The following is a 27534-nucleotide window of genomic DNA, read 5'->3' as shown; positions in this document are numbered from 1 at the left end:
CCAATACATTTAATCATAATCACAGTTATTAGAAACTAGAAATTCCCTGAATATGATTGGCCTGATCAATGAAGATTAAGGACAAAGGCATCTTTCCAAAGTATCACAATAAATGGGAGGATCCATCTTCTCTCTCTCGCTCTCCTTTCTCTGTTTTTTTAACCCCTTCCTTGGCCTGGTGTGTTATTTCCAGCTCCACATCCTGAAGCAATCCTTAAGAATTAGGCCTTGGTTCCACTGATATTGGAGACTCTAGAGCTTAATCTTAATTGGCTGTTTCAGGAAGGATTGAGCTTTTTAGTTTCAAACTGCGGCATGATCCCAACTTCCTCCTCCATTCCGGGATTTCCATCTCTTTCACCTTCCTTCAGGCTTTCTTCAGCCAACTGTGATAAGTATTTCTGTGATGAAAAGAAACTCTCTTTATAAATGTGAATAAATCCTTGTTCAGAAGATCCATAATTATTAAAATGTTGAATAACCAATTTTTATAATTTAAACTTTTCCAACTATGGTAGAAACGGCAAAAATAGGTCACATAGGAATTCAACATTCTTACATTCTTCTATATTTTACATTCTTCTATAGTCCTTCACTGAAAGATAATATTTAAACATTTTAAAATATGTATCTTATGAGTTTTATATTCCCTCGAGATGCTGTGATTTGAACATAATTTCAATCTATATTTGAACCTGTCAAAATTAACACTGCAAAGTGGAAGATTTCATGCAGAACAAAGCAGAGCATTTTCACATTGGAAATTAAACTTAAAATATATCTTAAGGATTTCAAAAAAGAAATATTTGCACTTATTGACCTGGAATGTTAACTCTAAATTTTCTCTCCACAGATGCTGCCTGAACTTCAGTTCCAGAATTTTCTAGTTTTTTGTTAGATTTCCAGCACTTGCAGTATTTTGTTTCAGATTTGCATTCATATAGCACCTTCTCGATGTCCTGAAGAGTTTTACAGTAATTGATATTGCTGTTTTGGATTTCCATAAAGGGCTTCTCAGTTTAGTAGGACAGTGTCAATGCTAATTCTACAATAGAAATTATAGGAATACGTCACAAATCTCATGGGTGAGGGTGGGGTTGGGAAAATGTTACATGGGCCTTATAGAAGTTTTCTACTGCTATGTTGATGACAGCAGTCCAGTACTATAAAATGTCCTCATCTAGAACAGCTATACAACAGAAAGACTCTATAATCCTATTCACCCATAGAAGACAACATTCTAGAGCAAGTACCATGATTAATAGAACATGAAACAAAAATAATTTTGAATAAAATAAATGTAATCAAAAACATACCGTTAGTACTCAGCATTATTATTGTACATTAGAGGTCTGCACAAAGTACTGCAATGCTGAAACTGAGTTCACAATGTTGTGACCAGCAGGGAAGAGGTAACTACTGTTGATGTGCCATTCATGGGTTATCTGTGAGCTCTTGGAATGTTACTTATAACTTTAGTATTTTCAGTATGTTCCCATTAACATTCTATGGGTCATATTTAACCAGCCCAACAGGCAGAAATGTATTGTGGGTTAAAATCAGGATTTGTAACCACCCATAATACTTCTGCTCCCCACCATTTTAAGATGCTGTAGCTGGACATCAGGTGTCTTGACCAAGCAAGTTGAGTTTTGTTTAACAACCAATTGCTTGGAAATACTGTACCAAGGAACCTAGGACAAGAATACAGGATGAAGGATTTTAATTTAAAAAATCTTTTGTTCACAGGGAGAAGGCCTTTAATAAGTTTGCATTTTAAATTGGTAAATTTTAGTGGTTCACTAATGACGTGTGAAAGGATTGACCTAAGTCACCTTCTCTTGTTATATTTTAACATGACTTAATCAAGAAGGAATGAATAGACTGGATCTTTTTTTCTCTCTTGAGAAAAGGCAGTTGGGAGGTGACCTAATAGAGGTCTTTAAAATTTTGGAAGGTTTTGATACAGAGGGAACATTTCCATGTGTGGGGAAGAGGCCACTAATATTGGACAGTCACCAAGAAATCCATCAGGGTTTTCAAAAGAAAATCTTACCCAAAGAGTGGTGAGAATCTGCACCATATTACTACAGTGAGTGGTTAAAACAAATAGTATGAGTGCATTTAAGGAGAGGTTGGGAATGCATTTAAAGGAGAAGAGATGGCCATGTTGACAGATTCAGACAATGAAAGAAGAGGAACCTTAAGCAGAGAATCGAGAACACTGGCATGAACTTGGGCCTCTTCCTGTGCTGCATCTCTTGCTTAATCCTTAAAAAAAATGTTACATGGATTTTTTTCCTTCTGAGATGAAAATGACAACTTCTACAAAGCGCTGCATCTATTACACACTGTTGATTAAATGAACCTAGCCAGGGCAGCAGTGGCACAGCAGGTGGTGGTGCTGCCTCACAACTCCATACACAGATGAGAATGATGGGATTGCTCCAAGAATTGGCTTGGACTCGATGGGCCAAATTACCTCCTGTCATGCCGTAAAGAAACACGAGAATGATGCTCACCCACTGATTTCTGATTAGGCGATCAATGTGAGTCACCCTTCCAAACGTGGAGATTGTCCAGGACTATTAACTATCTATTTATATTTTAACACATATTGCGTGGCTAACTGTGTGCCTGCAGATGTGCAAGTAGAGGGCATGCTAAAGTCACCAGTCTTTCAACTGCTGAAGTGTTGATTTTGGTCCCTGTTGACATCCTCAGGGGACTCAAGCCCTTAATTAGACCTTCTATTAATTTCAATATCATACCTTTGAGGGCTAATCAGTGAATATATTAGAGAACCAATTGGTCTTGTACTTCCTGTATTGGACTTTCCCCAAATAACTCATCTCGATACTCTCCTCCACGGCATTTGGATTTGTCCCAGCCTTTTTGTGCTCTGGCTATAGAACTAACACATTCCAAACTTAACCAGTAATTAAATAACTTTCAGGCTGTACTGTTGTTTCATCTGAAGTCTGGATGCACTAACTCGTTAGGGACTTCCAGTCCTGCTGAAGTGCCACAGGCATTATGAAAGCAGCTAAAAGTTCCTAATCTTTTTTAAAGCACAGCTGAGTGCCAACCACACAAATAGCAGAATGTATTCTTAATTCATTTCACCTAATAAACGTATAGCCCTTCTAATAACTGTCCATTAGCACCATTTCAGTGGATTGTGTTAACTTGTTTTTCTTAGATGCATTTGTCCACAATTATCACCAATAAGAGCACACAGCCTTATATGTTTTAATGTTTTTAAAACAGAAAATGTTTGAAATGCAACACCAGTTGACTGATATCATTGTGGAACAAAACTCCTGCATGAACAGGTTTGACTGAATTCCCCGTTATTTTGAGGCATATTTAAAAGCAGTAAAATCAAGTTAAAATTTAGTTGTAGTTCTTCTCCAGAGCTTAATTCTAATTTTTGATGTCAACTATTTGATTTCAATCTCACTTGAACTGATTCAAAAATTTATACTTCTTTTAAAATATAATTTTGTGTAATCACTCAGGAAGCAGCCTGCTAAATTCTGGCCTGTGAAAAGGCCCAGGATAGGGCCACATTTTATGTATGCAATGGGACCGGTGGTTGGGTTGATGCCATTTATAGAAGATTTTAGTTGAAAAATCCCTTAAAATGCAGCAATCATATGTTTCCAAAGATAATATAAATCTGCTGGGGAATGGATAGGAGTGGTAAGGTGTCTTGGTAAGGGTGGCCTATGGGCCTAAGTCTCCTTGGAAAAATGAAGCAAATATCTTCAGTGCTTGTAATTCTTTTGTAATTACTGAAAGCCCCAGTTCCATAAATTGGACTTCTTTATCCCTGAAATAAAGTCAATCGAATTTTGAGTCCATTTGCACTGTACCTTATCACAACCTACATCTAATCATATTCTGAGTCTTCCTCCTGCTCACCACACACCACAAGGCTTATTTGCAAGGCTGATTTCCAGCTGCATATGCTGCTTTTTTCCAAAGCAGTTGGTCAGTGTTTGCCAGTTTAGCATGTAGATCTGAAGGATTAATCCAACACAAGTAAATTGTTTGTCACTAGAACATACTAACTTGTTTTCTGGTGGAAGATTCACTTGAGGGGTATAAGAAATTAACAACAGAATGGGATGTTTTTGTGTTTTGAACATTGCTACCAAAGCAGCTAGATTTCAACAGCCTTTTCTGGTATACCTACCTCATTTCCCTGTTCTTACGACTAAAGGCTAGATCATTAAATCAAACCAATGCTGCCAAAAGCAACAAATATTTGCAACTTTCAGCATGAATTTTTCTTTCCCTCCTCTGGTCAGCCTGAACTTCAGAAGTCGAACAGTCACATCTTTTGAATTTTCTCATATTTTAACTTTAATTTTGTCACAATTATTTATTGTTCTTGTAAATCTACTTTTCCAATTTCCAATTTCTAATCTCTCTATTTATCCACAGCAGCCTAAAATTACTGGGAAAATCCCCCACCCACCCCCTCACCGTGTGTAAATTCTATTTGAATATTTATGGCATTTGTTCTAAACCACTGCAGTCTCATCTGTCAAGACACTCCACTGTTATTCTCCAACCTCGTGCTCTAGTTTCTTCCCACTTTTCATTTTTTCTAAAATCTGCCCTTGCCTGATTTTGTGGCTTATTTCATTCCTTCAGAATAAAAAATCTCTTTTAAATAAATCTGGTAGTCAACAAGACAATTATTCACTCTTTAAGAAATGGCAGGTTTTTAGCCAAACTTTTATTTGCAATTTATTTGCAAGTGGGCTTTTAAGATCTGAAACATAAAATTGTCAGATCAAAGCATTTAGATAGATGTAACTAGTATTTATACCAAGAATACATTTGCTTTGGAATATATCCATATAAGTATAGAACTGATACGATCCAAAGAACTTGTATAGTAGCACATGTTTTTGTTTAGTTTAATTACTAAATTACTAAAGTTTTGAAATGAAACCCTTCACTAATCTTATCAAGCTTTCTTTGATCTTTGATCTTAGATTCCATTTCATGTTGCTGTAAATCCAAGAATCCAAAATAAGGAATATAATTCTGTAAGATTTTTTTTACTATGCCTGGTATATCCCAACAATTTAAATGATTATTAGGTGGGGTACTCCAGATTAAAAACACTTGCAAAATTGCAGGCATCTAAATGGGATTCCTAAATATGGGGCGTGTGTGCTGGAGGCTAAAATATTATCAAGGACTCATTACAATGCTTATTAGATAGCAGCTTTAACCTATGTACTTTGAATAAAATGATGGAGTATCCTTGTGCGGAGATATTGTGAGGTTTAAGAAGTTATAAAATGATCATGTTTGTTGTATTTTCTGGAAGTTCAAAGAATAATTGAATAGCCCAATTGGAAAGCACCTTAAAAGATGCAGTGAAGTGAGTTAAACAGTTACAGTATACATGAAACATATTGTGAGCCATTGGTAAATTGGTTGATTATTGTCATGTACAGAGGTACAGTGAAAAAGTTGTCTTGCATGCCATCCATTCAGATGATTTCATTACAACAGTGCATTGAGGTAGTACAAGGGGAAACAATAATAGAATGCAGAATATAGTGTTACAGTTACAGAGAAAGTGCAGTGTAGGCAGACAATAAGGTGCAAGGCCATAACAAAGTAGATTGTGAGGTCAAGAGTCCATTTTATCGTACTCTCCTTGAGCCTGGTGGTACGTGCTTTCAGGCTTTTGTATCTTCTGACCGATGGTGGGGGGGGGGGGGGAAACGAGAGAATGTCCGGGATGGGTGGGGTCTCTGATTATGTTGGCTGCTTTACTGAGGCAGCGTGAACAGCCATGGAGTATGAAAGTAATTTATAGTAAATATTGTCCATTATTTAGATTAGATGAAAAGTGCAAGGAGGTACACACCTATCTTTCCAACTGGTTCTTCTGGTGAGGACAGAATTACATAATTTACCCTAAGGTTTGAGGCAAGAACTTTGTTCAAGGATTGCAAATCACATTAGTCAGTGTAACTGCTCTCTCTGGAGGGAAGGGTCACTCCAAAGCTGAAATAGATATGGCAGATCAACATGGGGTTACATACCCACCACATCCAGAGGATATCTGGTATTTCATGAGTTCCATGTTACAGAATAAGATTAAATATGAACAATTATGAACCTGTAATACATATTGTCGATATTAACTGACAACAAAGTAAGCAACAGGTGACAGGGTTTGACTGAGTGACTGAATACAGCTAACCCTATTCGATCTGATTTGCAAACAAAACATAGAATTAACGTTTCTGGTGAATGACATTTCATCAGCGCTGGGAAGAGACTTGAAGCAAGTTTTAAGTTGCAGAAAAACTCACTTGCGTTAGGATGGAGAGATTAAATGACAAAAAGGCTGATGGTGCAGCGTGAAAGAAGCTGGTAACAGAGAATAAAGGGTAATCTGGAAAAGGTGTATATACAGAATAACTCTCTGGAGTTAGCAGAGCAATTGAGTGACTATAGGAAACATGATGCCTCCAACAGACACATACTACATTCAGAAGGGACCATTCATTTTGGTTGCTTTGATTCACTCTGCTGTCTCCATAACACCTTCTCCCCATTTCCCAAGGCACCTTTCCCAGCAGGTGCAAGACAATCCACAGCTATCTACCTCTTCCCATCACATCATCCAGGGACCTTGAATCTCATTCCAGGTGAACCAATGTACTTCCTTGTACATTGTAATCACTTGTACCTCCTCCACTTGTATCTTGCCCTTGGTGCTCACAATGTGGTCCCCTCCCTACGGGGGAAGCCAAGTGCAGAAACTTCTGTTCAGTGAAAATTTCAGATAATCCACATTTCTGGCATGTTTATTTCAGTTTTCCAGCAGTCATTTCATATTCCTCTTTTGTTCTCTCCCTTACTCACCCCTTTCTCTGCATCTTGTTTATGAGACCATAAGACAAAGGAGCAGAATTAGGCCATTCGGCCCATCGAGTCTGCTCTGCCATTCGATAATGGCCGATTTATTTTTCCCTCTCGAGCCCATTTTCATGCCTTCTCCCTGTAACCTTTGATGCTCTTACTAATCAAGAACCTATCAACCTCCACTTTAAATAAACCCAGTGACCTGGCCTCCACAACCGTCTGTGGCAGTGAATTCCACAGATTCACCACCTTCTGGATAAAGAAATTCCTTCTCATTTCTGTTCTAAAGGGACGTCCTTCTATTCTGAGGCTGTGCCCTCTGGTCCTAGACTCTCCCACTACTGGAAACATCCTCTCCACATCCACTCTATCCTGGCCTTTCAATATTTGGTAGGTTTCAATGAGATCCCCCTTCATCCTTCTAAACTCCAGCGAATATAGGCCCAGAGCCATCAAATGCTCCTCATACATTAACCCTTTCAGTCCTGGGATCATTCATGTAAACCTCCTCAGGATCCTCTCCAATGCCAGCACATCCTTCCTTAGATATGGGGCCCAAAACTGTTCACACTACTCCAAATGTAATCTGACAATGCCTCAGCATTACATCCTTGCTTTTATATTCTAGTCCTCTCAAAATGAATGCTAACATTGCATTTGCCTTTCTTACCACCAACTCAACCTGCAAGTTAACCTTTGGGGAATCCTGCACTGGGACTCCCAAGTCCCTTTGCACCTCCGATTTCTGAATTCTCTCCCCATTTTGAAGATAGTCTACGCCTTTATTCCTTCTACCAAGGTGCATGACCACACACTTCCCTACACTGTATTCCATCTGCCACTTCTTTGCCCATTCTCCCAACCTGTCCAAGTCCTTCTGCAGACTCCCTGCTTCCTCAGCACTACCTGCCCCTCCACCTATCTTTGTATCATCTGCATAATTGGCCACAAAGCCATCAATTCCATCATCTAGATCATTAACATATAAAGTAGCGGACCCAATACTGACCCCTGGGGAACACCACTAGTCACCTGCAGCAACCAGAAAAGGCCCCCTTTACTCCCACTCTTTGCCTCCTGCAGATCAGTTTGGCCGTTCCGGTTTTGTTGTAAGTCAGCAACCTGAAATCTCAACTATATTTCTCTCTTGACAAAAGCTTAATGACTCTTTGTGCATTTCCAGCATTTTAATTTCAGATTTCCAGTATTTGGGAAAAATTACTTTGTTAAATCTGAGCAAACCTGTGCTGCTCCATACATTGAGTTTCATCATCAACCACTTTCTCATTGGAACACCTGCCCTTTTATCTCTTTCCTTTTATCCGGGACTCAATCATCTCCAATCGGTTGAAGCATCCATCCAATTGCACTTCTTCCATTTTAGTACACTGACAGGGATTGTGGAAATCCCGAGTTACCAGTAGCATAACAATGGGGATCCACAACAACTTTCGCAGCAAAAAGCAGGGTTGAGCAAAATAATATGACTTCCTTACCGTACATAAATAACGTCAGGCAGCTCTTGTCTCACTTACCTGCAGGTTCTTATAATGGACAGAACTCCGGCAATGACTGGTTTTTGCAGCTTCCTCCGTAATGTAAAACAGGCCACAGAGCTTGCAGTAAAATCCAGTTCTAGGTTCTACAAATTCAACACCTGAAAAATGAGAGCCCACTGGTTATCAAGCTTTCAGTTAAGGGCACACAGATTCCAGGAATTTGGATTACAATATTCCCCACTTTATCTAACTTTGAAGGATTGGAGGGAATTTGGCTTTACTTAACTCATTCCATTCAAGTAATTTTTTGCAGGAAAAATACTTTAAATGTATCTTTCTTCAACATTCTGTCAAGTAATGAGTCCTTCACACAGAGTGTTGATTTATTTCTAGTTTTATGGTTGATCTCAACCAAGGTACAGCAGGCCTTTCACACTCCTGATCTACGGAGAGGAAACTTCCAAGATAATGGAGATGCACGAAGTTCTGGTGGACAGGGTCTGGACTCTGCTTTGATGTAACCAAGTAAACTTGGATTCCACATAAAGAATGGATACTTGGGTGGGGCACCCATTAGAACCCATCACACTCAAAGAAAGGGTGGATAGTAAACTGGAGTCAAATAACTTCAGATAGAACCTGGTGATCCAGGGATGTAACACATCCATTAGTGGTGACCTGCATGAATTAAGGTCATTTCAATCTAATTTCTAGTGGTGAGTAGAATACAATGCATGTTTGTTCCATAATTTAGCACAAAGAATTGGCTGAGGCAAGTAGATGCTTTCAGAAGGAAATGACAAATACGAGGGAATACTAAGAAATGCTGAAAAGCTGAGATGAGGCAGATGGAATGGGAGGAGACTCGTTAAGTCTAAACACCAGCGCAGATTAACTGGGTTGAATGGCTTATTTCTGCACAGTTTACATTCAATGTAATTTTATGTAAATTGAGATAATTTTGATGGACGTGTTTACAAAGCCTGAAAGATTAGCTGGGTTAGGAAAATATTAAAATATATACAATGACTGGTCACACAACATCTGCATTATTCTACCCTGACATGCAACTTACTTGGATTTCGATTTATCAAATATCAACAGTTCTACTAAATTACAGGTAACAGTTGGCAGCTCCTAAAATATATATTAGTCAAACAAACCTGCTATAGAACAAGAGTTATCTTGACAGCCCTATATTAGTACTTACCTAGAGGAATACTAAGGTTAGAGAAGACATTGTTGCGCTCCCATGGCAACTGAGGTTGTTGTATGTGAGGGACTTGTTGACTGCTTCCAGCTGATTCTTGCATTGGTTGGCTTGTGTTTTCTGCATTAAAAAATATTAAGTATCAGCACAGACATTCCTCAAGGATTCTGTTCTTTCACTGAATCATTACAAGGCAGTAAGTGGTGCTATATAAAAAGAACTGTTTGAAACAAATGAACATGTATTTTAATTACTTTTTGTTAATGAATTTTAACACCACTATAAATGATATTACTCAAAAAAATTGGCAAGGTAAAATGATTAGTCAATATATGCTGAAAATAATAGGATTCTCCTCAATATGATGGTTCAGTTGGCATTGTGTCAGTATTCTTTCAGATCACACACTGGTATCCAAGTCAATCATTTGAATATCATTGCTGAAGATTTAATCTCCTGTGTTAAAATCTCGGCTCAGGACCATTATGTAATTTCCACAAAAGTATTTTGGAAATGTTGCAGGATAAACCAAGCACAGTGGATCTCAAATGTGAGATTAAATGGATGAAGAAGTCAGGAGAACACACACCATTCCTCTTTGAGGGGTCAGCAGTGGAAAGGGTGAACAGCTTCAAGTTCCTGGGCGTCAACATCTCAGAGGATCTATCCTGGGCCCAACACTTTGATGCAATCATGATGAAGGTTCGACAGCAGCTCTACTTCATTAGGAGTTTGAGGAGATTTGGTACGTCACCAAAGACTGTTGCATTAAATTTCTACAGATGTACAGTGGAGAGCATCCTGATCAGTTGCATCACAGCCTGGTGTGGAGGCTCCAATGCACAGGATCGCAAGAGGCTGCAGAGGGTTACAGACTCAGCCAGCTCCATCACAGGCACAACCCTCCCCACCATTGAGGACACCTTCAAGAGGTGGTGCCTCAAGAAGGTGGCATCCATTATTATGGACCCTCACCATCTGGGACATGCCCTCTTTGCATTACTACCATTGGGAGGAGGTACAGGAGCCTGAAAACTCACACTCAGTGATTTAGGAACAGCTTCTTCCCCTCCACCATCAGATTCCTGAACGGTCCATGAACCCATGAACACTACCTCATTACTCCTTTGTTTTGCACTATTTATTTATTTTGTAATTTTTATGTCTTTTCACTGTACTGCTGCTGCAAAACAACAAATTTCATGTCATATACGTCAGTGATAATAAACCTGATTCTGATTCTGGAAGGTGTCAAATGTGCTAAATTGCATCAATACCTCAAAGGCCCATCAAATAGAGAGAAAACCAGTCTCCTGAGGAGTTATTTATTTTGAGGGTGCATGTTCTTATGCTGAACCAGACTTAGAGTTGATTAAAATCATAACAATTTAAAATGCTGTAACATATTTAATGGCATATATAAATAACATTTCTTTTAGTTTTCAAACTTCTTACATGTTTGATTTGATTCCAGTTTACCTGGTTCTGCACAGTAATTACTACATTGATATTATTAACAACTTTGCTTTTGTACGGCACTTTTATTGTTTAAAAAGGCTCCAATGACCTCAAAGAAAATTAGATGTAAATGAATCGCAGAAAACTGAAGAAGAAAATCATAAAAGGTCTAAATTAAAAGAAACTGTTTCCAATCAACATACGGCACAGATGTAAGATGACTGCAATAAAACCAGAGGCAGCACAAAGGAAAAATTTTAAGTAATGAGTTGTTAGGAGTTTGTATACACTGATAGAATGGTGAATATAGATTGCAGGAAGATCACTAACCAGGTGAAGGGAGCACTTTCTGACCCAAACTTGTTGGTCTTCCAGTGTAAGGAGATGTCCATGAGTGAATGCTACCAACTGGCACATTCCAGGGTACAGGACTACATGCTGAGGGATGTAGTGAAGCTCAGTGCAGCCACCACAAAAACTTTCTGGGATAGGACTACAGTCTAGGGTCCTGCGAAGGACTGGGTCCTGTGTAGCAGTCTCCCAAATGCTTAACAGGTGCACTATTTCAGGAGGAAACATTAACATGTTGTAATTGAATTATGAATTGATAGTACAATGAATGTACAGAAATGTGCTGATTGTATTTCCTGTATATATTATTTTGCAATAGAAAATGGTGGATGTAGATTTAATGGTAGCCCTCTAAACAGAATTGGATAAATTATAGGGATATGGGGAAGAAGGTGGAGGAAGGGACAAACTAACTTGCTCTTCAAAAGAGCCAACCCAGTTAGAATGGGCTGAGTAACCTTGCACTGTGCTCTGCTGCTTTATGATTCTATGATATAAGGAAGGGACTAAAAGTTTTATCAGTGAGATTAAATTTAAGACAAGTTTTAAAGCGGTTGATGGAGCTGATGATATACAAGGAAGATATTTCTAACACACAGGAAATAGATAGTAAATGTGCACTCACTAGTTGTAGAGTGTGCTTATGTGAGGGTGGGTGCATGCAAGGGATTTGAGGGAAGCAGAGTTTATCAGAGGTCTGAGGAGTAACTGAGATAAGGAAGGAAGAATACATGCAGGAATTTTATAAGACTTTTACATTTGGGGAAAGAGGGACCGAAACAGGTCAAGGATAGAAGTGAACTGGACTTGGTGCAGGGTAGCTGAGCATCAGTGGACTTAACTTTATGGCAAGTTGGTGAGGATCTAGAATTATATTAGTCGAGTTTGGAGCTGAGGATCAAGATTTCAGCTGAAAACATGAATTGGAAGAAAGGCATGCAAAGCCACAAAGGGAGAAGAATTGATCACAAAGAGGAAATTGTTTCGAGGTTCATTTCCAGGTGCTTTAGACTGCTGAGATTGTGAATAGCCTGGGTTAGCCTGAGAACATAAAAGGGATGGTGATAATGGAATTCAACATAATGGCTTAAGATTCCTGTGTGTTTACCTGGAGGAAACCACAATTAATTCAAAATTATAACCCAGAAATTGCCTTTCATTGATGTTGAAATTGCATTGTATTTCACCCTGATGCTGTTTGTGAAAGTTTCAAGATTAAGAACTCAGTTTGCAGAGAACTCAGTTTTCTGCAAGAACATGCAGAAGATTGATAAAAAATACAATGTTGAAACTGACGCAGTTGGGTGCACTGTGTCAGTTTCAACATTGTATTTTTCATTGATCTTCTGCATGTTCCTGCAGCTGCCAGTTTTTAGCCTCATGGGTGTGATCATTAGAGGTACGTGCTCTGAAAGGTATATGCAACTATATAAATGGTGCTCATCTGACTACTGGGGAGTGTTGCTACTGAATGAATGGACAATGATGAGAAATGGATAGCGAGTGCTCCCAGGGGTTCAGAAGGGTCTGAATAGATGAGGCAGAATAGTGCCTGAAGGATGCATGTGCTTTGTGCAAGAAGGAAACAAAGAACTTCTCAGTGCTCCTGGCAGGTGTTTGCTACGTAGGTTTCTCTAAGGAAAATGCTTTTGAGTGGTTTAGAATGGAATAATCAAAAGTTATATCCAAAATTTTAAGAGAAACAATTAGCATCATGTACCTCTACTGATTCCTTCTGGATAGTCTTCCTTGCTTTCAGCTGTTTCTGCACTTCCTATATTAGTGCTTGCCACTGATTGATCTGTTCTTGGAAGTTCTGCCACTTCCTTTGAAAAATGTTCATGTTGTTGCTTCTCATCACTTACACAAGACTCATCAGGTCTGCACAGATCTTCTGTATCCAGCCGACCAACGGATTCATTTTCAGTCAACACTTTGCTCATTTCACAGCTTTGACAATCCACAGGACTCTGCAGCGCTTTAACAGCAGTCTGTTCCATTTCATTCACTGAATTGGACGTTAATTGAGAATGGTTCTCCGATTCCATGCTGAGTCGGTCACTCCCTAGAGAAGGGGTTGGACTCATTAACCTTGGATCTCGAGGTGAAGAGCTATGAAGATTGTCACTGGGATGTCCGCAGTCAATGACTGTCTCTTTTGCTATTAGGTCATTGTTACTTGTTTCCATTTTCCCATCCTGTTCGGTTTGAATACAGTCACTGTCCTGGATCTCAGCAACCTCCACTTGTACCTCCATCAAATGTTCTTCCTCTCCTCCCACCTCATCCACAGTCACAAACTCCTCCAAGCTGCCGGAATACCACACTTCACCTTCAGTCTCACTTCCACTTTCGGAAGATGTGCTCTGTATGCAAATTTTGACAAAGATATCATTAAAGGTCAGGCCACAAGTAGCATGCTGTGTAGGAGCGCAGAGAGACAGTGGGCTGAGAACAACTTTCATTGCTTCTACATTGAGTTCCTGACCCTGGCTTTACTCAGCAGTCCGTGGGGGTCAGTGCTCCCTGAGTAATCATTCCCATGTGGGCATTCTCATTCCATTGGAGATCTACATCTGAATGGCCTGGGTGGGGGTCTGGCAGAAGATTACCTGCAAATCTATTTAGCCATTTATGTCAAACGCATGAATCACAGAAAACAATAAGAGAATGGAACAGATCAGGAGATGGCCCTTTGCTCCCTTACATCTTGTCCAGCTCCAATTAATCCCACACCCTCTAAATGTCTCTTTTCACATATCCATTTTCAAGAAACAAGGGATCAAAATAAATCACACCTTCAATGTTATCCCAGAAGTATGTCTCCATTGGCCATTAAATAGCAGCTAACAATAAATCCATATTTAAGTATTTGGGATATTGTTGTTCATTGGAAATGTGGTTGAGGGAAAGACAGGCCTGGCAACTTAATGTTCCAGGGTATAGAAGTTTTAGATGTGACAGAGGGGAATGCAAAAAAGGAGGGTGAGTCACACTACTGATTAAGAAGAACATAATGGTAGTACTTAAATAGAATATCCTGGAGGGATTGTCCAATGAGCCCATATGGATAGAATTTAGGAATAAGAATTGGGCAATCACTTTGCTGGGGGTCCTACTATCGACTTCCCAGTAGTCAGTGGGAATTAGAGGAACAAATGTGTAAGCAAATCACAGCAATAACAACAGGGTTAAAGTGGTGGGAGATTTTAACTTTCCCAATATTGACCAGGTTTATTTTAGTGGAAGTGATTAGATGAGGTAGAATTTGTTAAGTGCATCCAAGAAAGTTTTTTGAGACGATATGTAGAGAGTCGAACTGTGGACAGGGCAGTACTCGACCTTGTCTCAGGAAGTGGAACTGGTGTTAGAAGTGTTGGTGGGGGAACACTTTAGAAACAGTGACCATAATTCTGTAAGTTTCAGAATAGTTGTGAAAAGGGATAAGTTTGGTTCTCAAGATAAGGTTTTGAATTGGGGGATTTCAATAGCATAAGAGCAAACCCGGAAAAAGTAGAGAGGGAGCAGATGTTTAGGGGTAAAACAACTGATGGCTGGGAGTCTTTTAAAAGAGAGTTAGTAAGAGTTCAGAGCCAACATGTTCCAGTCAGGGTGAAGGGAAAAGCTGGCAATATTAAAGAACCTTGGATGACAAAGGATATTTAAGGTTGAATCAGAAAACAAAAAGAAACACGTGGCACGTATAGGCAAATGAGATTGAGGGATTCCCTTTACAAATACAGAGTGTGTAGGAGAAAATTTAAGAAAGAAATAAGGTAGGCAAAAAGGGGCCATGAAATATCCTTGGCAAGTAAGATTATGAGGAATCCCAGACATTCTATAAGTATGTCAAGAGGAAGAGGGTAGTCAGGGAAAGAATGGGTTCCCTATATGACCATAGGGGTAATCTGTGTGTGTAGCCAGGGGATGTGGGCAAGGCCACCCTAAATGAATTATTCACCAAGCAGAAGGACCTGGAAGATGGTGAATTCAGGGAAGTGTACCTGGATAATCTGAAGCAGGTCAGTATTAAGAAGGAGGAGGTATTAGATGTTATGGGGCACATAAGGATTGGTAAATCACCAGGGTTGGATGAGATCTATCCCAGGTTGCTATGGGAAGCAATGGCTGAGGCCATAACAGAGATTTTTGCACCTTTGTTAGCCACAGGTGTGCTGCCAGAAGACTGGAGGATAGCTAATATTATTCTTAACATTAAGAAGGGCAGCAGGGATAAGCCAAGTAACTATAGGCCAATGAGCCTTACATCAGTGGTAAGGAAATTATTGGAGAAAGTCTGCAGGGTTGGGATTTATGTACATTTGGAAAGGCAGTGGCTGATCAGGGATAATCAGCATAACTTTGTGTGAGGGAATCCCTGTCTCAATAATTTGATTGACTTTTTGAGGAGTTAACTGAGAAGATGGATAGAGATAGGATAGTACATGTTATCAATGTGGACTTTAGTAAGGTATTTGACAAACTTTTCCTGATAGGCTGATCCAGAAGTTAAGGCACATGGGATCCAAGGCGAGCTGGATATTTGGATCCAAAATCGGAGTGGTCATAGGAGGCAGAGGGTAGTGGTGGAAGGATGCTTTTCTGATTGGAAGCCTGTGACCAGTGGTGTACCACAGGGACTGATGCTGGGACCCTTGTTGTTTGTGATATACCAGGATGGTGAAGAAGGTATGTGACATGCTTGCCTTCATAGTCAGGGTATAGAATATAAAAGTTGGGAGATTATATTGCAACTTTGTAAAACACTGGTTAGACCGCAATTGCAGTAATGCGTGCAATTCTAGTTGCCACACTATAGAGAGGATGTGATTGCACAGGAGAGAGTGCAGTGGAGATTCTCCAGGATGTGGCCTGGATTGGAGGACTTTAATTATGGGGAGAGATTGGAGAGGCTCAGCTTGTTTTCCCTGGAGTGAAGGAGGCTGAAGGGTGACCTGATAGAGGTGCATAAAATTACAAGAGGCATAGATAGAGTAGATAGTCAGAATCTTTTTCCCATGGTGCAGGTATCAAAAACAAGAAGGCATAGGTTTAAGATGAGAGGAAGGAGTTTTATAGGGGATTTGACACAGACAGTGGTTGATATCTGGAACTCACTGTCAGAGGAAGTGGTGGAATCAGATACAATCAATATGTCTAGGAGACATTTAGACAGACACCTAAACTGGCGAGGAATAGAAGGATGCAGACCTAACGTGGGTAAATGGAATTAGTGTAGAATGGCAAAAAGGTTGGCATGGACATGGTGGGAAGAAGGGCCTGTTTCTGGCTGTATGACTCTTTAGATCATTTCTATAAAATATGATGTAATAAAAGCAAATGTCATATTTTTATACTTATTTGACTGATATTTTTACTTTAATTAGACAGTAAACAGAATCTGCATCTACTCCTATGTATGCTGATCTTACAATGAGGTGTTCCCCAGAGCTGGACACCTTCCCTAGGGGTAAATATAACCAATAGCATGCTTATATACAACTCTGTGATCGTAAATATTTTGTATTTAACAAGTGTGGCTTGTACAACACAGCACATCCTGGAGCAATAAGTGATACCATTCATGAGGGTAATCGAAGATTTAATCACGGCATTGCCTTGCAGTAGTAATTTGAACATCTCCATCAAAGCAGAAAAAAACTTTGCTCCATTTTATATTCCCTCCCTTTTAACGTTCTACTCCACATCTGTTTCTTGAGCTAGGAGGTAAAGAAACCAGCAGTTTCCCACATCTGTTTAAGCTGCTCTTGCACCACAACACAAGTCTCATCTGCTTGGTCTCTAATTTCCTCAAATGTGGACAAGCCTTGGGCACTTGCCATTTCTTCCCAATTAAGATAAGAAATATCACATGGGGAATCAAAGGTTCATGCCCAATGACATCTTGTGTTAGAGTTCCAATAAACTACTTCAGCATGCTACATCTTTCAACTTTAGGTACTTTTGTCATGAGGCTAAATATTGAAGTTATCACCGGATTGTACCTGTCCTTTTGTGCTTCTTTCTGGCTCTGGTTCTGGTAACCTTCTGCTCCTGGGGGACGAACCTTTTTTTGTAGAACATTGACTGTCTTCTTCACCAACCTGCAATCACAGCAAGAAAGAGTTTGCAATATCAAGACTGTCCTGAACAGGAATAAACTATAAGGTAAAAGTAGCTGGGGCTCAGAGTTAGACCTCTCGCCTTAGTCAGAAGGTTGCCGGTTCAAATTTCACTCCAGACTCTTGTGCAGACATTCAAGTGCAGTGCTGAAGGAGATGTTGTTCTTTTGGAGGAGATGTTTACTCAAGCCCTGGCCTCTTGGTGAGTGTAAGGGTTCCATGGCATGATTTTGAAGAAGAGCTCTGGAGTTCTGGCTAATAATTATCTCTCAGACATCACTAACATAAATGATTATCTGGTCATTATCACATTATTCTTGTGGGAGTTTTGTTATGTACTTATTGGCTGCTGAGTTTTGTACATTACCCTTCAAAAGTAATTATTTCAGTCTAAGGTGCTTTGGAAAATCACGAAGTTCTATGTAAATGCAAATACTGGTATTGGTTTATTATTGTCACGTACTGAGGTACAGTGAAAAACATGTCTTGCATACAGTTCGTACAGATCAATTCATTACACAGTGGAGATATATTGAGTTAGTACAGAGTGCATTGAGGTACTACAGGTAAAAGCAATAACAGAATGCAGAGTAAAGTGTCACAGCTACAGGGAAGTGCATTGCAGGTAGACAATAAGGTGCAAGGTCATAAGAAGGTAGATTGTGAGGTCAAGAGTCCATCTCATCGTATAAGAGAACCGTTCAATAGTCTTATCACAGTGGAATAGAAGCTGTCCTTGAGCCTGGTGGTACGTGCCCTCGGGCTCCTGTATCTTTTGCCTGATGGAAGAGGAGAGAAGAGAGAATGACCCAGGTGGGTGGGGTCTTTGATTATGCTGGCTGCTTCACCAAGGCAGCGAGAGGTATAGACAGAGTCCATGGAGGGGAGGATGGTTTCCGTGACACGCCGGGCTGTGTCCACAAATCTGCAGTTTCTTGCAGTCCTGGGCAGAGCAGTTGCCATACCAAGCCATGATGCATCCAGATAGGATGCTTTCTATGGTGTATCAATAAAAGTTGGTGAGTATCAAAGGGGACATGCCAAATTTCTTTAGCCTCCTGAGGAAGCAGAGGCGCTGGTGAGCTTTCTTGGCCGGGGCATCAATGTGGTCGTATTTCATTCATTGACTAGTCTCCACTGCATAAAAAGAGTTTGGAGCATCTTGGCTTTGATTCCAATAGCATAAAATGGCTCAGAATGACTGATGATTCTGTGGAAATGGAAAAAAAACACACCACTGAAGCTGGGTCCACAGGGCATTATTGGGGAACTGAAAGATGAGTTTTGTTCTGCATCTAATTACACTATTTTTGATATGAATGCCTGAAAGAACAACTGTTTCCATTTCCCCTGTTGCCACCCATCAATCCAATGGGCACATGACTAGAAATATAGAAATGCTTTATATAATAATGTGTTTTTGGAAAACATTAAACAAAACACTGTGCACAGAATTGCTGAATACTGTAATTACAAAATATGGAAGGAATTCTGCTAGTCTTGTTTTTCAAACTTCTAGGTATATGAGGCTAAGAAAAATATTCAAAGCATTTAAAAAGTATTATATTCATGTGGGTTTTGCACTTCACTCACTTACCAGATGAGCAGAAATGGAGATCCATTGAAGATGATACATTAAGCAATGCAATAAATATAATTTCTAACATTTTTTTGCGACGTCTGGTGTTCCAACTATGGTATCCAGTGATTATCACCACATTCCCTACTGAGCAAAGAATATAAACTCATCTATCTCAGAGGCTGAGAATGCCCTCAAAGGCTTAACCAGTGATGTGTGTGGCCCTGAGTTTGCAGAGATTGTTGTAAATATACTACATCTTCTATTTTTCATTAAATACCCAAATTACAAATCCATTGTAATTGGGACTTTACGAGAAAATGACAGGCAATGGTGACTGATTTTTTTTAAATTCCCTGGTGACATTGCCAGGAGGCGCATTTATTGCCTGTCTGTAATTGTACTTAAGAGTCATAGTCATGGAGTCATAAACTAATACAGCATGGAAACAGGACCTTCAGCCCAACTCATGCATGCCGACCATGGTGCCCACCAAGGTAATCCCATTTGCCAGTGTTTGGCCCATATCACTCTAAACCCCTCCTATCCATGTACTTATCCAAATGTCTTTTAAAAGTTGTTATTGTACCTGCCTCAACCATTTCCTCTAGCAGCTCATTCCATATATACACACCACTCTCTGCATGAAGTTGCCTTCCAGGTCCCTTTTAAATCTTCCACCTCTCACCTTAAACCTATGCCCTACAGTTTTTAGTTCCCTTTCCCTGGGAAAAAAACTTTGTGCATTCACCCTGTCTATACCCCTCATGATTTTATACACCTCTATAAGATCACCCCTCAATCTCCTACATTCCGAGGAATGAAGATCTAGCTTTCACAACCTCTCCCTATAATTCAGGCCCTCAAGTCCTGGCAGCATCCTCGTAAATCTTCTCTGCGCTCTTTCCAGTTTAATTATGTCTCTTGTATTACCGGGAGACTGAAAGTCTACACAATACTCCAAGTGCAACCTCAACAATGTCTTGTACATCTTTAACATAACGTCCCAACTCCTGAACTCAATGTGCTGATTGACGAAGGCCAGCATACCAAATGCCTTCTTCATCACCCTGTCTGTCTCTGACGCCGCTTTCAGCAAACTATGTACTTGCACTCCAAGATCCCTCTGTTCCACAACACTCCCCAGGGCCCGGCCATTCACTGTATAAGTCCTACCCTGGTTTGACTTCCCAAAATGCAACACTTCACACTATTTCGAATTGAAAGCTATTTGCCAATCCTTGGCCCACTTATCTAGCCGATCAAGATCAATCTGTAATTTTATATAAGCTTCTTCACTATCTTGAACCAAGTGACTTGCTAGGCCATGTCAATTAAAAGTCGAGCACATCACTGTGGGTGTGGAGTCACATATAGGCCAGAGCAGGTGGCAGTTCCCCACATGTCGAAATGCTAAGAATGCACTCTAGTCAAAACCCACACACTAGAAGTACAAAGCCTCATGGCCACACACTCGGCTCTTCCACTGACATCAGTTGTCTGAGCATGGGGCAGCAAGGACGTCCACATCACGCATGCTACGACAGCAGCCAGTGACTTCTGGACCAGCCACCACCTAATCCTTCTTGTCATCACCACCGATCTTGTCCCTAAACAACAACAGAAACTCTGCAAACACCAAACAACTGAAAGTGTTGGCAAACTGAAACTAAAAGAGAAAATAATGGAGATACACAGCAGATTAGGCAGTCTACGGACAGAGAAAGAGAGGTAGTGTTTTTGGTCATTATCCTTTCAGCTGAATCAGTTGCAAAAGGAGTGTGTTTTAAGTTGCAGGGAGAGGGAGGGATGGAAAGAACAAAGGGGATGTCTGTGATAAGGTGGAGACTAAGATTGTCCACATGACACAAAACATTGGTACTGTCTAACAGAGGATGATGAACGCTTGCTAATCACACTTGACTTTTCTGGAGGAGTGTAGGTAGATATATGAGGGCAGTATAGTAGGAGGTAAATGAGGCAGTATAGATGGAGGTAAATGAGGGCAGTATAGATGGAGGTAAATGAGGGCAGTATAGTAGGAGGTAAATGAGGGCAGTATAGATGGAGGTAAATGAGGGCAGTATGGGGGAGGTAAATGAGGGCAGTATAGGGGAGGTAAATGAGGGCAGTGTAGGGGAGGTAAATGAGGGCAGTATAGGGGGAGGTAAATGAGGGCAGTGTAGGGGAGGTAAATGAGGGCAGTGTAGGGGGAGGTAAATGAGGGCAGTATAGGGGAGGTAAATGAGGGCAGTGTAGGGGAGGTAAATGAGGGCAGTATAGGGGGAGGTAAATGAGGGCAGTGTAGGGGAGGTAAATGAGGGCAGTGTAGGGGAGGTAAATGAGGGCAGTGTAGGGGGAGGTAAATGAGGGTAGTATAGGGGGGGTAAATGAGGGCAGTGTAGGGAGGTAAATGAGGGCAGTGTAGGGGAGGTAAATGAGGGCAGTGTAGGGGAGGTAAATGAGGGCAGTATAGGGGGAGGTAAATGAGGGCAGTGTAGGGGAGGTAAATGAGGGCAGTGTAGGGGAGGTAAATGAGGGCAGTATAGACATGACAGTCACTGCATTTCTGGAAATGCGGAATGTGGAAACTACTCAGCAGATCAGGGAACTCTTTGGGGAGAGAATATCTGAATTATGGCTTACATTAGAGCTGGCCAGTTTGGCCACAAACAAGGCTGGTTACCTAAACCTGCTGATGGCTGCAATGTATCTGGACAGAAGATCAGGTGCTGGTCCTCAAGTTTTGTTGGAATTATGCAGGACGCCAAAGAGCATCAGAGGTCAGAGGTCAGAGAGTGGGTGGGATAAAGAATGGGCAGGAAATTCAGGCCTCGTTGCCTCAGGAAAATCAGTAACAAACAGGCAAAGGCTCCGATAAGAGAGCTCCATTTCAGCAACACTTCACAGCCAATCTGACAACTCCCAATCCACAGGAGCTGCCGAGTGTTCATTATGTCTGGACACTGTGAACTCTGCAGCTCCTGTGCTTTCTGGCAGAAAAACAAGAGTCCCTTATAGTTGCATTGAAGTCCACCATGAGAATCTCGTTTTCTCTTCCAGAATTTGATTTTTTTTGAGAGCAACCAGGAGATCCTGGAGCTAACTTACTGTAGACACAAGGCATTCTTCAATAATTCCAGAAAACAAAAAAAAAACAGAATTACAGGCATCCAATGGCTGAGGGCCAACAAAAAGTTCATGAACTACAGAATAATGTTGAGTGGAAAAAGAGCAGGAGACCTACAATTCACTGATAACCACAACATCTGTGGATTCTTCAGCACTGTCAAGATCTTTCACGGCCCAGACTCCCAAGAACCCACCTTACTAAGAGCCAAATACAGAAGAGAGATTGTTAAGGATAACGAGATAGTGGTTGCTAGAAGGAGCAGTTTAAAGATCTTCTCAACTGAGATTCGGTCTTTGACATGAGATGCCCTTAACTACATTCCATAGCACACTGCCAGAACCTTAGTGTGATTCTAGCCCAGCAAGAGAATTAAAAGTTCATTCAACAGCTCAAATACAACAAGGCCTCTAAAGCAAATGGAATCCTTGCTTAAGTATTAAAATACGGTGGAGAAGCACACAGAAGAATTCAGGACCTCATTTCCATCTTCTGGGAAAAGGAGAGCTTGCTGGAGGAGTACAGACAATTCATAATAATGACCATTTTCAAGAAAGGAGCCAATCTGATTCTAGTAATTACAGATCTCCCTTGCAGTCTGATACAGGAAAAGTTGTTGCCCTCCTCTCATTGGCCAAAGAGCTGCTCCCAGAGTTGTAATGCAAAGTCCTTCCAAAAAACGTACATGACCTTCAGTGCGTGAAAATTCAAATAAACTACAGAGAACAGCATCAACCAATGTACAAGGCTTTCTTTGATCTCAAAAGAAGAGAGGCATTATGGAGGATCCATTTCAAATTTGGCTGTGCTTACTAAGATGCTATCTTCCTTCTGCTTCCCATTTATACGCAACCTGTGATCCCCACCAATGTATCCACCACAAACCCAATCCCACAGCTGAATGAAGTCATGCAAGTCCATCTCATCACACCAACCCTCCTAAGATAAGACCATAAGATACAGGAGGAGAATTAGGCCATTCAGCCCACTGAGTCTGCTCTGCCATTTAATCATGGCTGATTTTTTTTCAATCCCATTCTCCTGCCTTCTCCCCGTAATCTTTAACCCCCTTACCAATCAAGAACCTATCAATCTCTGCCTTAACTACACCGATGACTTGGCCTCCACAGCCCTCTGTGGCAACAAATTCCACAGATTCACCACCCTCTGGCTGAAGAAATTCCTCCTCAGCTCAGTTTTAAAGTGACATCCCTGAGTCTGTGCCCTCAGATCCCAGACTCTCCTACTAATGGAAACATCCTCTCCATGTCCACTCTATCCAGGCCCTTCAGTATCCGGTAGGTTTTAAGGAGATCTCCCCTCATCCTCTGAACTCCATCGAGTGCAGGCCCAGAACATCAAACGTTCCTCGTAGGTTAAGCCTTTCATTGCCGAGATCATTCTTGTGAACCTCCTCTGGACCCTCTCTAGAGTCAGCACATCCTTCCTCAATACGGAGCCCAAAACTGCTCACAATATTCCAAATGCAGTCTGACCAATGCCTTATAAAGCCTCAGCCTTGTTTTTATATTCTAGTCCTCTTGAAATGAATGAACTCCTCTCAGTCTTCCTCACTGCAATGCTTCACCCTGCATCCAACAAACTCCTTACTAGAACGTAGCCAATATACAGATGCATGGATAACTGTTCATCCCGGAGCCACAATCACACCAACTTCATTCGCTGAGTTGCAGCGTAAGACGATGCATATTTGTGCACCTCAGAGGCCAAATTCCAAACCATTGTCAATTCTGTACAAAAGGACAGACTACCATAGATTATGGAGAAGATTAAGGTCCTTCACCAAACTACACATGGAGCAGAATACCATCCCTGGCAATCAAGATCTATGCTAATCACTTCCACTATCTCTCACCAAGGACATGTGTGGAGGATGACATCCACATACAAGGTATTCAAAAGCCAAAACCTCAAATCTGGCTTCAAGCTCATCATCTATCAATCAGTCAGCAGTGATCACTAGTCTCCTGTATGTGGTAGAGACACTGGTAACCTGTGGGCATCTCAAAGTACGTTAGAAGTATTAACAGTGCTGCCTCTGTAAAGTCCTCCAAATCCACCAGCAGGGTAGGTGAACCAATGTCAGTATCCTCTCCCAGGCCAACGCCCCCATTATCAAGGCTCTGATATATCCATATTTCCACGGACCATATCTTCCATATGCCTGATATCAGACTCCCCAATCAAGCACCCTATTCTTATTTCCATCACAGTAAGTGATTTCTCGGAGACAGGAGTAAACATTTCAAGGATAAACTCCAAACCTCCTCAAAGAAATGTAACATCCTCACCCAGTCACGGAAATCACTGACCCATGACCGTTTTAAGTGGAGTTGGATCCTCCCGAAAGGCACCCAGCTCTTTGAGTTACTCCAACAGGAATGTGTGGGCACCAGGCACAAGCAGCAGAAGCAGTGTGTGCGAAAGCCCCAACAACCCACTGCATCAAACAAAGCTGCCCCACACGTGACAAATTCTGCAGATCCCCCAAAGGACTCATCTGTCAACTGAAAAGCCACAGAACTGAAACAGAAGCAGTCACGCTTAACCCCGAGGGATTACCTAAGCAGAGAGAAAAGACAAACAGATGGGCTTGGAGTCACAATGAGGCTAGACTGGCTAAACGTAGCACATTTCCTTCCCTAAAGAACATAAATAGATTTTTATAACAATGCAGTAGTTCCATGCTCACCGTTACTGAAAGTAACTTTTTTATTCCAGATTTATTTAACTGACTGAAATGTAAATTCCCCCTTTGCTGTAACATATCGAAAGCTGGAGGAACTCAGCGAGCCGGGCAGCATCTATGGAGGGGAATGGACAGTTGACATCTCGGGTTGAGACCCTTCATCTGGACCCACATCGACCCAAAATGTTGACTGTCCATTCCCCTCGGTCAGTGCTGCCTGACCTGCTGAGTTCCTCCAGCTTTTTGTGTGCTGCTCCAGAGTCTGCAGTCTCTTGTATCCCCCCCCCCTTTTGCTTTGCTGAGATTCAGGCTTGCACCTCCGGAACATTTGTCCACCCTCTGTATTACGGGACTTGTAACACAACCACTGTCCTCCCTCTTCCCCCCATGTTACTCAATATTCATTGGGGACTTGCCTGCTTTGGCCAGTAGTGATTATGTTCTCACCTCACTATCAGATGTTTCATCTTGTTCACTCCTTCCCACCTCCTCTTGAGCTGTTTGGATGCCATCCGTCTGAGCAGGAGATGTCTCACCCTCAAATTCACCTTTGTGCTCAGTGTGATCTTGACTAATTGAACATGTTCTCTTTCCTGACCGCTGGTGAACATCTCTACCTTTCCTTTTAGTCCGTGGTGAATGGTGATGTCTTACTGATTTAACCTTATGTTCTTTCTTATAATCCTCTTCATTTCGCATTTTGTATTTAGAGTGGGGTGGAATCAGGTTTTGAAGGCCAGATTTTGCATATTTATCTTTGTGTCCTTGGTAACCATCTCCACTGTCCTCCAATAACTGTGGACTGGATCGTCCACTTGATTTTAAATATTGTTTTCTGTCATAACTCCACCTATCAGATTCATCTCCAGAACAATTCTTCGGTATAGATTCACTTTTCTCCTCCTCTCTTCTTTTGTGAAAATGGTAATCCCGTGATCCTCTTCTTTCTATCCCATTACTCCGTTCTCCCCTAGAGATTGCCATTGGACTCATGTTGCCCTTCCGGGGACTCAAGGAGGAATGCTGGGAGGAACAACAGGATGTCAGGCTTGGGCTGTGAGATTCCATCCTTGGGCTGAGTGACTGCGTAAGGGGACTGCGAGACCGGGGTCTTTCTGCTGCAAATCTGTAAGAAAGAAGGGTCCAGTTGTAAGGAACAATATAGAGCAACATCCACAACATTGGGAAAATGTGGAAACTCAGACTAGAGACCAAGTTAGAGGGAAGGGTGTAAGCATGGGAAATGAAAAACTGTGACAGAAAGGGATGGAGAGAACAAATCTAAGAGTAAACCAGTGGATACGGCAGGTGGTTAGAAATATAATTAAAGGACTAAACCAAAGGCTCTGTATCTGAATACATGAAGCATTCAAAACAAAACCAATGAACTAACAGTTGATAAACGACATAGATCGGGACCTGAATACTGAAGAGGACATAACATTTAGGGAAAGGCAGGAAGACAGAGGAGTAGCCCCGTTAATTAGCAATGGTTTTAGTGTAATAGAACATTTAGAACATAGAACAGTACAACACAGGAACAGGTCCTTCGGCCCACAAATCTGTACTGACCATTATGCAGAACTGCCTGCACATGGTCTATATCCCTCCATTCCCTGCCTGCTCATGTGTCTGCCTAAATACCTCTTAAACTTTGCTGTCGTATCTGCTTCTGCCATTTTTCCTGGCAGCACATTCTGGGCACCCACCACCCACTGTATAAAAAACTTGTCTCGTAAATCTCCTTTAAACTTTCCCCCTCTCACCTTAAACCTACGCCCTCTAGTATTTGACATTTCCATGAATGAAAAATATCTGACTATCTATCTCAGCTATGCCTCTCATAATTTTATATATGTGCCTCCCCCCCCACCCCAGCCTCTGCGAAAACAATCTAAAAGGGAGGGATGGCTTAAATTCAGTTATCCAGTAGGTAGAAGCACATTCTGGAGCCCTTTTCAGTCACCCTGTTACAGGAAAGACATGGTTAAACTGGAAGGAGTGCAGAGAAGGTTTACGCGGATGTTGCCAGGACTAGAGGGCCTGAGTTATAGGGAGAAGTTGGCCAGGTTAGGTCTTTATTCCTTGGATCATAGGAGAATGAGGGGCGACCTTATAGAAGTGTTTAAGATTATGAGAAGCATAGATAAGGTGGATGGTAACAGACTTTTCCCCAGGGTAGGGGAGTCCAAAACTAGGGGGCATAATTTTAGGGTGAGAGAAGAAAGATTTAAAAGGGACCTGAGGGGCAACTTTTTCACGCAGAGGGTGGTGAGTATATAGAATGAGCTGCCAGAGGAAGTGGTTGAGGCAGGTACAATGGTATCATTTAAGAAGCACTTGGATAGGTACATGCAGGGGCGGGGCTTAAAGAGATATGGGCTGAACGCAGGAAATTGGGACTAACTGGGTGGACACTGTGGTCGGCATGGACTGGTTGGGCTGAAGGGCCTGTATCTGTGCTGTATTGCTCTGTGACTCTCTGACAATCAGCGAGCAGGCTTTAGTAGACCTGATATTACTGACCTCATTGAGAAGGTGCCCTCAACGGCAGTGATCATAACAT

At 41.3% G+C, this 27534-nt stretch overlaps 1 protein-coding gene across 1 annotated transcript in view; it reads right to left on the bottom strand.

The window, feature by feature from the left end:
* Positions 1–278: 278 nt before the first annotated feature.
* Positions 279–27534, bottom strand: part of rbm20 (RNA binding motif protein 20) — a 169708-nt gene continuing 142452 nt past the window's right edge. Inside the window, exons 8-12 of the mRNA XM_052027719.1 lie at positions 25416–26094; positions 13148–13793; positions 9619–9738; positions 8445–8566; positions 279–401 (exon numbers count right to left, since the gene is read on the bottom strand). Of these exons, the coding sequence (XP_051883679.1) occupies positions 279–401; positions 8445–8566; positions 9619–9738; positions 13148–13793; positions 25416–26094 (1690 nt within the window). The remainder of the gene's footprint in view (positions 402–8444; positions 8567–9618; positions 9739–13147; positions 13794–25415; positions 26095–27534) is intronic.

This window comes from Pristis pectinata, chromosome 12 (assembly GCF_009764475.1).
Source record: "Pristis pectinata isolate sPriPec2 chromosome 12, sPriPec2.1.pri, whole genome shotgun sequence".
NCBI classification, from domain to species: domain Eukaryota; kingdom Metazoa; phylum Chordata; class Chondrichthyes; order Rhinopristiformes; family Pristidae; genus Pristis; species Pristis pectinata.
This window is presented reverse-complemented; position numbering and strand designations above follow the sequence as displayed.